A 13,185-nucleotide genomic window follows, 5' to 3' on the forward strand; every position below is an offset into this window, starting at 1 on the left:
CCAGCATAAATTGATTCTGCAGTAACACATTAGAATATCTACCAAGTTTCACAGCTGTAAGATAATTACAGCCCACAGTAGACCTCTGTGAGTAGCTCTACTCTAATTACAACCACCTGGTATGTTTGTTAATTTTACATTATAAAATTCTATTTCATTTGCTGAGGAATTCCCTTACAGAGTAGAAAAAGTGATCCATCAGAAATGACTTTAGCTTTTTCTTTATCAGCATAATTTTATTAGGACGATGATTATATAATTGTATTCCACTATGAAGGACACTTTTCTGAAGGATCAGTGTTGTGATATGGGAGACATGAATGTTACTGTAGTTTCTTGTTCCATGATTGTGCACAGAGCTGTTTTGCTGATATGCGTTGGAGGTTCTTAAGTATTCTCTTGCAAAGACTTTTGTTTCATATATATACAGGCATGGGAGGTTCAGTATCTATAGTATATGGAAAACAGGATCTCATTATGTTGCATTTGGTTCTGATGAATCATTTTTTTGTGTTTTCAATGTGATTCAAAGACAGGATGCATTCTCCAGAATATTATTCCACGTCTGATTGCCAATTGGAAAAGTTTGTGATACGCCTGTACTACTGTTTCCCTGTTACAGCATGTGTTTAGTATCCGTAATGTACAACAGGTTAACTGTAAGAACTTGAATATCTGTTTTCCATTTTGGATCACTCTTCAGATATATTGCTGTGAATTTCACATCATCAACTTTTGTTAGATATTTTTAGTGTGGTCATTTTATTGCTTTTAGTGGGACATATGAAAGGTCATAGCCACTACTTTTTAGCATTTATTATAAGTTTATCTTCTCAAATCAGTGTGCTAGCTCCATCTGTGATGTGCGTGCTAATGATTGAAGGTATTTTTGGTCTGATCTTGTAGTCAAAATGCTGGTGTCATCTTTAAGTAGTGTCTTCCCTTTGGCATAAACTGTGTCACTCAGATCAGTTTTGTACAGGATAAAGAAATTGGACATTATGTCGAATCTTGCAGCACACCATATTTAATTATAATTTTTGTAATGAGAATGTTGTTGTTCTTAAAACGTTTCCAATGATTTTATCTTTTTTAATAACAACTTTCTATTGCCGGTTAGTTAAGATATGATCTAATACACTCATATAATTCCCTTTCTTTGCAACTTATTTTGTAGAATAGTAAGATCTATAATGTAAAACACTTAGGATGGATCCAAACATATTCCAGTTACCATATTCTTTTTATCTATAGCTTTTAGTCTAGAATACAGGCATTCATAAACTGTTGTGGTTGTGGATCTAAATTGTCTGAAACTGTAGTGATGAGTCAAATCTTCATTATAAACTCTAGCAGCCTGTTTTAAGAGAACTTCTCAGATCTCATTGAGAAGCCACTAATCTGAGCTACAGGCCTGTATTTCTTAACGTTGTCTGTGTCATACTTCTTGTGTAAGGGGATGATCTTTCTGACCTTTAAAAGATTTGGAAACACACCTGTGGAAAAGGAGTGATTAATAATATGCTGCAGAGGTTCCCAATCCATTGTCCTGTTTGGTTTACAACACAATCTTCATTATCATCAAAACCACGTGAAAGTTTCTGTAATGGGCTCACTGCCAATACGTGCTCATCATACATCATCTGTTTTAGGAAAAGTAGACCGTCTGGGGATTTTGTAGTTTTCAGTGTGGAGCATGTTAAGAGTCTGAAACTCATATCAGGTAAGATTAATTTTCTATTTTGGTGTAGCACTTGTTAAAAATATTAGCCACCAAGACGATATCAGATGCTTGTCTGTTTTCCGATTTCAGGTAATAATTTTTCCACTGTGTCTTTCTATGTGTTTCAGACCTGATGATCCATGTAACCCATGTCCTTTTTTCTCAGCTGTATTCATCATCAACCTTTTTCTGCATCTTTAATAACTTTGTGGTAGATGTTACTGACTCTTTGATATTTTTTTTCATTTCTAATGATATAGAATTGTGTTTTTTATATGAATGCAGAAATCTTTTCTTTGCACTGGAGATTTTTATACCAGTTATAATCCAACTTTTGATTCTGGCTTATTTTATTTATGTTGCTTGATTGGAAAAAGTTATATGTAAATAATAATCACATATTCCATAAAAGTTATGCACTTCATCCTCTGTTTCCAGCTTAATAAGTAGTTAAGGTCTGTTATATTACCATCACTTAGATCCCTGTGTTCTCTGTTTGATAGGTGGCTTTTTTCTTGAGCATACTTCCATAACTTTTAGTTATTTCTGAAGCATAATTTATCTTAATTAAGGTCCTGACTCTGTTTAACACATATGCTTCCTTTTTGTTCTGCTTTCTAATAAAAAGTCAGTCAGGTGATGAGGGTTGCTGTTTTCCATCTATCCACCTTATTGGACACTGCTGGGGGCTTTTTCTTCTGCATTCATTTGCAGTGGCAGGTTGAAACAGCCATTGCTGTATTCAGTATGCTAGCCTTAACCTTTCTATGTTTTTACACCCAAATGAAAGTGTTTGCCTTCCCAGTTAGGTGCATACTATATCTGGTAATGAGTTCTCACTCCACATCTCCTGGGTGGAGAAAATATGTATTCTGAAAGGCTTGACAGATTTTATGATTGAGTCACTTGGATTTCTCAGTGTCTTTGATCACACAGTTCACACTTCATATCAGTGTAGAATTTCCACGACAGTTGTCATTTACATGTCCAGTAACATCAATGTTTTACTTAAGCATTGGATGTTAAAAGAAGTCCCTAGTGGTGGTACTGCATGTTCACATTGCTTCAGGGGCAGTGCTGATAGCTTCTGATACAAGCAACTTGTAAGTTATGTGACATATGTAGGGGCATTCTCTCTGGTCCAGTAACACTCAGCAGCAGCATCTGGCACCCAGCAGGACCTATGAAATATTATGTCATGTTGATTGTAGGATCAAGCAACAAACCTGACAAAAATGCCACTGACTGTAAAAGTAATTATGCTATAGACAATGTACATACAGGCAAAAAATTCAACATGTACTGATATCTATCTTCCCATTAATGAATGTGAAATAAACTTCCAACTTTATACAAAATCACACTAAGTAGTCATGTATATGGGAAGTGGAACAGGAAGTGGAAATTGGTCTGTAAAATTAACATATTACAACTGTTTTGGTGTGATCATTATGTTTGTAAATAACAATTCTTTTCCAGTTCATCCACTGACAGAGAGTCCTTGGGAAGTGGGAGAAGCTATCCTAAACCTGGTCCTGCTGCTGCGAGTATTATGAACGGACCTGCTGACTTGTGTGCAGCAACTTTTCTTGATGTATCTGTCTTGCGTTGCTTGTTCATATCCCAATGGCAGGAAGAGGGTGTCTACTGGGCTTTGCAGTTCTACTATCACAGGTTAGTCACATAGAGACTGGTACTATATGTAGAGAGCAGCTTATTGCTTCTTTTACTTCAGTATAATTTATTCTGAAGCTTCAGGACTGTGCAAGCTGAAACTAAATGTCAACAGAACCATAATGTTAATGCTGAAAAGAGAAGAGAATGAAAAACAAGAACTAATTATAATGCATGACTGTAAACTCTTAGAAAATAAATGAGCATTTTCGGCATGAGTATCCCCCAGTAATACTCTTTGTACTACACTTATCCATAAGTGAATTGATGATTGAGATACACAGAAAAACATAGTGAAGTGGTGATACCATGCAGAAAAAAACTGTGGTGTAGCAACACAGAGAAATTCATGTCATGCCACTGTGCCCTACCGGATGTATCTGCAATGGTTACTGTGCATAGAGATCTTGAGTATAATGGTTCTGACTGAATGTTTTGTGTGCATTTGACCAACAGTATTTGATTTGCAACGAACAAGGTGTTATGTGTGGCTATATCATTGTCGCACTCATTCTTTGCTTTGTTGTAGGGAGTTGAGTGACGCCCATAGCATTATTTTATGACTTTGGAGAAAATGCCAAGTTGACCACATGCTGTAACTCAGCAACCTATGAGGGCTGTCCCATAAATATCTGACCTGACAAATATCTAGCAGTTGGTGTTTTAAACCAGTGACAGTGGTAGAAAGTACCAACCATAGGAAGCTTAAGTTTGAACATTGATGATGCTATGTTGTTTAGTACTGTATTTGGTTGGCAGCCATCTGTAGTGAACACCATCAGAAAATTTGTGAACTTACATAAAACTAGTCATTGTTGTGTTATACAGTACTTTCATTTGAAAGGTCTTGGTCCAACTGAGTGAGATTCTACTGTGGTGGAGATCCCTCCTTTGTTTTCAACAATAAAATATCAGAAGGCAGAGTTTAAGCAGGGTTGTATGAGCTGTGAAGATGAATACCACAGTGGTTAACCATTGAGGTGACTATGACAGAAATTGTGAAGAAATTCCACAAAATGGTACTGGGTGATTGGCAATTAAAAGTGTGTAAGCTAGCAGACATCGTAGGCATTTCAGAAAGTGCTGTACTTAACATACTGACTGAAAATTTGGACCTGAGAAATCCGCGTGCACGATGAGTGTACATTTACTCACAATGAAACAAGAACAGAAACATGAGGTTGTTTTGGTCAAGTGTTTGGCGATGTTTCACTGCAGCAAAGCTGAGTTTTTGTGTATGATTCAAACCATGGATGAAACATGGGTCCATCATTTCACATATGAGATGAAGGAACAGTGAAGATAGTATATTGGAACGGGATAACTGGCTCCATAGAAAGCAAAGACCATTCAATCTGCAGGTGAGGCCACAGTGTCAGTTTTCTGGGATGCATGTGGCGTAATTTTCATTGATTATCGTCAGAAATGAAAAACAATCATTGATAATTATTATGCAAACTTATGGCAGTAATTGAGTGTTGAAATCAAGCAAAAATAGCCACATTTAGAGAAAAAGAAAGTAGTGTTTCATCATGTGAAATGTGCATCTGGCGTATTTGACCAGGAGTCCCCTTCTGGTGAATTCTGCTGCCTGGTGCATGTCTTTTTATTTGACACCACTTCAGCAACTTATTCATTGATGATGTGGACAAAACACCCACACATCCAGTCCTGAGCAGAGTAAATCCCTGACCTGGGTGGGAATCAAACCCAGGGCACCATGATTGTGAGTCAGCAACACTAACGACAGCACCACAAGCTCCTGATTGTATTTCATCATGACAGTGCACCAACTCACACATCCATGACTCTGTTTACTAGCTTTAGCCCTGTCTGATTGTTTGCTGTTTCAAAACTTGAAGCAGTGGCTTGGTAGTAAAGGATTTGCAGTTGATGGCTGTTTTGGGAATCGTGATGGTTCTCACTATAAATTGGGTATTGAGCCACAAAACATTGCTCAGCAAAATGTATCAAGCTAAAATGAGACTGTGGAGAAATAAAAATGTGTTTCCCAAGATTTGTGTGTTTTCTTTGTTAGGTACTTCCGGGACAGCCTCCATGAAAGAACCAACCAACATAGAACTTGTCCTTTAGATCCCTCACAGAGTCCTCTGGGTGTTACTTCCCCCAACAGATTGTTTATTGCTGACTAGCTGCAAGCCCCAGACACATTACCCTCATACAAGGCACCACGAGGCTCAGCGAATGTGATTTCCTATTTATGAATGAGTCGTAGTTTGTTCTGGACTGTGGCACTCACTACCTGCTCATAGGGTATGCTTCCAGGACATGCTATGTGTGTCCGTATTACACTAAAAAAGTGTTTCAAAGTTTCAATCCATTGCTTTGAAATAGTAAGAAAAACCTTAATCAAACAATGGAAAATCCAGGATAGAATGTAGTAATGTTATGGAAGGAATGTTGCCACTCACCAATAGTGGAGATGCTGAATTGCAGGTGGGCACAACAAAAAGACTGTCACAAATAAGTTTTTGGCCAGCAAGGCCATCGTCAAAAACAGGTGACTCACACACACACACACACACACACACACACACACAAACAAACAAACAAACAAACAAACAAACACACACACACAACTTACACACATATGAATGCAGTTTTTGGCAACTGAAGCCACATTGTGAGCAGCAGCACCAGTACATGGTGGGACTGACGACTGGGTGGCGTTGAGGAGGAGGCTGGAACAGGAGGTGAGTAGGGGTAGGGGGCAGTGAAGTGCTGTAGGGGAACACACAGGGACAAGGTGGAGAGATGGTAGAGCAGCTATGTGCATTCGGGAGGTTAGACTGAGGGCAGGGAAGAGTAGGGGGGAGGGGGAGGGGGTAGTGGATAGCGGAAAAGTAGTGAAGTAAAAAGACTGGGTGCAATGGTTGGATGAGAGCTGTGTAGTGCTGGAATGGGAACAGTGAAAGGGCTGGACAGGTGAGGACACTGGCTTATGAAGGTTGAGGCCAGGAGGGTTGTGGGAACATAGGATATATTGCAGGGAAAGTTCACATCTGCGCAGTTCAGAAAAGCTGGTGTTGGTGGGAAGGTTCCACATGGCACAGCATGTGAAGCAGTTATTGAAATGAAGGATATCACATTAAGCAGCGTGCTGTGCAACAGAGGGGGACCACTTGTTTCTTGGCCACAGTTTGTCAGTGGCCATTCATGTGGTCAGACAGCTTGTTGGTTGTCATGCCCACATAGAATGCAACAGTTAGTGCTGCTTAACTTGTAGATCACATGAGTGGTTTCACAGGTAGCTTTTTCTTTGATGGGATAGGTGACGTTTGTGACTGGACTGGAGTTGGTGGTGGTGGGAGGATGTATGGGACAGGTCTTGCCTCTAGGTCTATTACAGGGCTATGAGCCATGAGGTAAGGAATTGGGAGCAAGGGCTGTGTAGGGATGGACAAGTGTTTTGTGTAGGTTCACTGGATGGCAGAATATCACTGTGGGAGGGATGCAAAGGATAGTGGGCAGGACATTCCTTATTTCAGGGCACAACGAGATGTAGTCGAAATCCTGGCAGAGAATGTAATTCAGTTTCTCCAGTCTCTGGTGGTACTGTGTTACAAGGGGAACATTCCTCTGTGGCTGGACAGTGATACTTTGGGAGGTGGTGGAAAACTGGAAAGGTAAGGCACGGGAGATTTGTTCTTACACAAGATTATGAGGATAGTTACAGGCTGTGAAGGCTTCAGTGAGGCCCTCGTTATATTTAGACAGGCTGTCACTGCAGATGCATTAACCACAGGTGGCTAGGCTGCATGGAAGGGACTTCTTGGTATGGAACGGGTGGCAGCTGTTGAAGTGGGGGTGTTGCTGGAGGTTAGTAGGTTTGATATGGACAGAGGTACTGATGTGGCATCTTTAAGGTGGAGGTCAACATCTAGGAAAGTGGCTTGTTGGACTGAGTGGGATGAGGTGAAGGAAATGGGAGTGAAGCTGTTAAGGTTCTGGAGGAATGTGGATAGGGTGTCCTCCCCCTTGATCCAGATCACAAAAATGTCATCAGTGAATTTGAACCAGGTGAGGCATTTAGAATTCTGTGTTTTTGGAAGCATTCCTCTACATGGTCCATGAATAGTTTGGCTTAGTATGATGCCATGCAGTACCTTCTCTCCATCCGCAAAATTCTCCTGCTATGCAATACCAAATTCCTCGAACCCATTACACACGTTGAAACGCTTGCCCTCCAACAACTAGAGCAACATTCAAAACACCATCTCAAAAAACTCTCCACCCTGCTCACTTCTTACTCCCACCTTGGAGTACCACTGTCCACCATCTCTACAACCTCCAAACCTACCTCATGTCCCCTCATAGCTGACAAACCCTGTATTGCAGTCCTACTACATTTACTCCACACTCCAAAATGCCCTCCCAGCATCACACAGAATATAGAACCTAAACAGAACCAAAATACAGTCATGAACCTTTCCTTCAGAAGCCTTAGCCCCATAGAAATATCAGTCCTTTCGAAAGCCTCACCTTTCCCCCAACCCCCCCCCCCCTCTCCCCCTCCAATTCAATCATGATGGACTTGTTAAAGTTCTTTTCTCCACAACTGTGATTATGTTGAAAAATATTCAGTAACATATATAGTACCTGTACCAAACACTTTTGGATATTCATAATATGTTCTGAAAAAATTCTAAATTCTGAAAGAATGTATGATCGAAGTGCACCTAAATGCTTTTTTACTCTTTTCTGCACAAGACTGATATTTTTTGATACTTACATAAGACATGTTTGGAACTTATTTTACATGAAAAACCCACAGTTTAAATTAAGTCTCATTCGCACGAAATAGACGATTGAAAAGGAAAAATAAACTTTCTTATAATAAATGATAAGATTAAGTTAAGATTTAAAGTAGTGAATTTGATGTTACCAGCAAGGCCGTCGAAAACAGATGACAGACACACACACACACACACACACACATAAATGGTGTTGGTGGGAAGGATCCATATGGCACCAACCCTACCAATCAGATTAAACCTAAGACCAATGTTGAACCCTGACTGACTCAGTTCACTCTTCCATCCAACTGTGATCCACCTCCATTGCCCCCAAATCATCCCCTATTAACTTCCCAGAATTTCTTAACCTCTGGTTTCACAGGTAGCCCTGCCTTTGATGATGTTTGTCACTGGACTGGAGTAGGTGGTGGTGGGAGGTTGTATGGGACAGGTCTTGCATCTAGGTCATTGAAATGAAGGATGTCATGTTGGGCAGCATGTTCTGCAACAGGATGGTCCACTTGTTTCTTGGCCACATATTGTCAATAGCCATTCAGGTGGACAGACAGCTTGTTTCATGTCATGCCCATATATAATGCAGCACAGTTGTTGCACCTTAGCTTGTAGGTCACATGACTAGGTCTACCACAGGGATATGAGACATGAGGTAGGGGGTTGGGAGCAGGAGTTGTGTAGGGATGGACAAGTATATTGTGTAGGTTCGGTGGATTGCAGAATACCATTGTGGGAGGGGTGGGAAGGATCGTGGGCAGGACCATTACTCATTTCACGGCACGATGAGAGGTAGTCAGAATAGAGACATACCAAATTATGCAGGAAGCCTATGGTGATGGGTGCTTAAGCCTTACTCTGTGTCATGGATGATTCTTATATAATTTAAAAATGGTCAAATTGAAGTTAAAGAGGACCCTCATCCTGGACACCCTTCATTGTCTACTGACACAGCTCTTGTCAGGAGTATCAATGAAATTGTGTGCGCCAATTGAAGATTGCAGAAACATCTAACATTTCAGTTGGATCATGTCATGAAATCCTTACACAGCATTTTGGACTGCATATCATGGCCACCAAGTTTGTCCTATGGCTCATGAGTCAAGATCAGAAAAAGCTTGGCAGGTCAGATCAAATGTCAAAGCCATGCTGATAGTTTCCTTTGACTTTGAAGGATTAGCTAATCTTGAATTTGTGCCACAGGGACCAACTGTTAATCAATGGTACTATCTGGACGTATTGTGATGCTTCTGAGAAAATGTGAGAAGGAAACAGCCTGAAATGTGGCAGAACAGTTCATGGCTCTTGCATCTCATAATGCACCCATACATACATTCATCCATGTTGGTGCGTGACTATTGTACAAAAAAACGAAATCATTGTGCCCCGTGCTCTCCAGACCTGGCCTCTGTGGACTTTTTTTATTTCCGACATAGAAAACCCCATGGAAAGGATGAACATTTGCATCGATAGAGAAGATAAAAGAAAACTGCAGACAGCACTTCACACGATCCAGCAAGAGGCATACCAAGACTGCTTCTGGAAGTGGGAATGGTGTTGTGGAGGAGAGTATTTTGAAGGATACCATGTACAGTAAGCAAAAGATAAACGTAGAAAAATTTTATGAACAAAATCCCAAAATTTTTAGAACAGACCTCATACATGGATAATGTCTGCAAACTGTTTTGTGTATGGTTGATTGTAAATAAGTAATACATTAAAACTGAGTTTTAATGCATGAACAGCAAAAATTAATAAGTGATGAACATTTCTGCATTCATCATTTTGTCAGGTGTGTCAGTGAGAAAAAGTTTTGTAAAAGTTTGAAGTTATATGTAAAATTTGTTGGAAGTTACTATATGTTCTTGCTTTCAAATAGTGGGTAAATATAGTCTGGGTGATTGATGTGATGTGAGTTTCGCTGCCTCAAGAGATATACACAGTTTCTAACTGTAATACTTGTCTTTCTGTCTTAAGCATTTAACATTAGTTTATACCTGTTATTGAGTATATTATGACAGCATTTTAAATTTGGATAATAATTATATGTTGTACTGAAAAAAAAAATTTTGTTGATCCTTGAAGCCATTAGAGAGGTAACCTGTCAGCAGTTCTAGGCTAGACACTTGGTAATATCGATCCCTCAAGACACACACTACATGGACATTATTTCACTTACCTTACACTGTTCTCCTTTAAGACTGCTCAAATTAATGTTTTGCACTGCGTGTCCATGTACCTTCCGTGCTTACTCATTAACAGTTTTTCTGTCACTTGCTTATGTCAGGCTTATTCAGTTGATATTACAGTGAAACTTCTATGTTTTGTTTTTGTGCAGTCCAGACTTAAGAAACGCAGGATTGAGGAAAATACGGAATTGAGGAAAATTTTGAAACCCCCCCAAAATATGAGCAAAAACACATGTAATTGGCATATATGATCAAAAATTGCAATCCTCTCCAATACTTTGTATAAAATCTGCATAAGGAAATTAAATATACAATACAATGTTTATACAATAATTTGTAGTAATGAATATCATCAGTTCTTAAAAAATTTCAGATGTGTAACAGCAAGTAAAAATTCATCAAAAAATTGAAATTGGTATCTAGATACAAGGTAACCAAGCTATTTCCCAACTTGCTGCATACATTCAAAACATGCGTTTTTGAGAGATCATCTTTTGTGCTCACCCAGAAAAAAGCACAAATTGCTGAACATGTTGAATTAAACCAAAAGCATCACAGAAGCTAAATGGTTAAACATAAGCATAAATCTGGAAATCTGCTTGATGACAAACTTTGTCACCATTTCTTTTGCTAGAAGATGCACTTCCTAAGCTCACCCCCTTAAAAGCGTTATTTTAGGCTCGATGAGAGAAACAGATATGTGAAAAAATGAATTTACTTCCCCAGTTAACATACAAGCTTATTAGAAGTCCGCTCTGTGAATTTCTGTACACTGTGTAAAGTGAAAATTTGAAAGAAAGCTCAGGTGCTAAAGGTTTGCTTCATGCCCTCTATCACTACTACCAATCTTTATGATCTACTGTGTGTGGTGCAAAGTATGTATGTACTTAAGTAGTGTATGTCGTTGTTGCAACTGTACTATGTCAAATTTGAGCATGAAAGTCTTTGAAATGTGTTTTTGCAAGACCTTTGTTCTATTGCTGTGTGACATTCTATCATGGCACATCATCTGCACAAGAAGTATATTTTCAGCACTTCACAAAATGCTTTCACCCCTGCCTGCACTCCCTTCATTGGAGGGCGACTCTCCCTCTCCAAACATATAATAGGCGAGCTCATGTTATGTGTATTAGTGTAGTGTGGTGGCTGCACTGGCTGTTGGGTGAGTTAACTAGTCTCCAGCCAATAAGTGTTCACTGGCCAAAAATGGGCAACATCTCCTCGATTATGACCAAGCATATTCTTCGAGACTCTGTGTTTGAAATTAAAAGGTTTACAATTGATATTTTTGCTGAATATAGCATGTTGGAAGTACATGCAAAAGATGAGACTGAGTTAAAAATGACAAAACAAAAGGTGGTGGATGGGCCGCTTTGTCACTTGGTGGCTCAGTCCGGAACACTTTGCAGTTGTATCACAATTGTGCGGTGCAGCTAAATGTTGTAATTCATGTTTGCAACACCAGTTGAGGATTATGTCAGCATTTTCTCTCTCACATCTTCCCTCTCCACAATGGCTTAAAATATTCCCTTAATTCCACCACCACCTGTGGTGTGAACTATCTGTCTTATGAGCCACTTATAACTTGTTCAGTCACATCCAGTGTCAATAGGAAGGAAACGGAATGAAGTCAACTAAGACAGTGAGTAGGAAATTAGAATGGAGGAAAACCTTATTAGAAAGAAATGTAAAATCGAATGTAAAATTGGGGAATATTTAGCATTGATCTTATTGGTTTTTCACTGGGGCTATGAATTAATGTAGTACAATTGTGGAAAATATAAAGTCAGAGAATGTGAAATCAATGTTCCACTGTATAGTTTATTCAGTGAACTCGTAATACTTATCATACTATGTTCTTTTGCTTCATTCAAAGCTCCCTTTAACTTATTTGTTTACTTTGTCCCTTGTGGCTAAAATACGTAATTGATTTATTAGAGCAGTAAAGTCTCTTCCTGTCACAAAAGCCTTATTTCAGTTTAGTGTAATGGTAACAGTATGAAGACTGATGTATCTGTCTGGCTGCACTTTTCTCTCTCTCCATCTATCTATTTGCTTGTTTTAGCACAAAGTAAATGGTGTAACTAAAATTGCTTCTTGCGGTGATCGTATGTAGTGTTCACGACAGTTTTGTGCCAAATCAAAATTAATTGCATTCTCAGTTGCATAGTGGCCCCCAAAATATGGACCTGGCACCATAATAGCAAGAAGATTCTGAACCACCTTCTGTTCTGTCCTGTGGAGATAAATTTAAATGCTGACCACTATTATGGGCAGAGCTGCACTAAAAATGGCAGGAAGTAGGTGACTTTGTTGTGGCTATGCCCGTGCTGAAGCTGACTTGCATCGTTGTAGCCATGCCTATGCTGAAGCTGACTTGTATTGTTGTAGCCATACTTGCGCTGAAGCTGACTTGTATTGTTATATACTTCTTTACCACAAATTGATACTGAGTGAGACATTCATGTGATGCCTACACTAAAAATTCAAATGCCTGTAAGCACCACGAGACACACAGTGGCAGAGAAGAACAGTAACCTACTTCCACTAGTCAGATGCATCTGTGCGTAATATTGTATGGGAATATGTCGTAGCCATTATTCACATTATCTGATCACACAGTTCTCCTCGTTTGCTCAACATACTGAGTTAAGATTATCAGGTAAATGATTTCACTACTTACATCATATTCCATTTTTGATTTGAGGACAAACAAGTTTCATTCACTTTTTCGTTAATTACTCAGCAGACTCTTTCAGTGAGAGGTCTTGGACCTCCTCCAATTGTGTGTGACCATCAGAATCCTTTTATATGTATAAAGAATAATTGC

At 39.3% G+C, this 13,185-nt stretch overlaps 1 protein-coding gene across 1 annotated transcript in view; it reads left to right on the forward strand.

Annotated features, from left to right (window-relative positions):
* LOC126194994 (protein unc-80 homolog) overlaps positions 1-13,185 on the forward strand; it is a 1,036,886-nt gene that overhangs the window by 361,248 nt on the left and 662,453 nt on the right. Inside the window, exon 13 of the mRNA XM_049933411.1 lies at positions 3,203-3,397. Within this exon, the coding sequence (XP_049789368.1) occupies positions 3,203-3,397 (195 nt within the window). The remainder of the gene's footprint in view (positions 1-3,202; positions 3,398-13,185) is intronic.

The sequence above is a fragment of the Schistocerca nitens genome, chromosome 7 (genome assembly GCF_023898315.1).
Source record: "Schistocerca nitens isolate TAMUIC-IGC-003100 chromosome 7, iqSchNite1.1, whole genome shotgun sequence".
NCBI lineage: Eukaryota > Metazoa > Arthropoda > Insecta > Orthoptera > Acrididae > Schistocerca > Schistocerca nitens.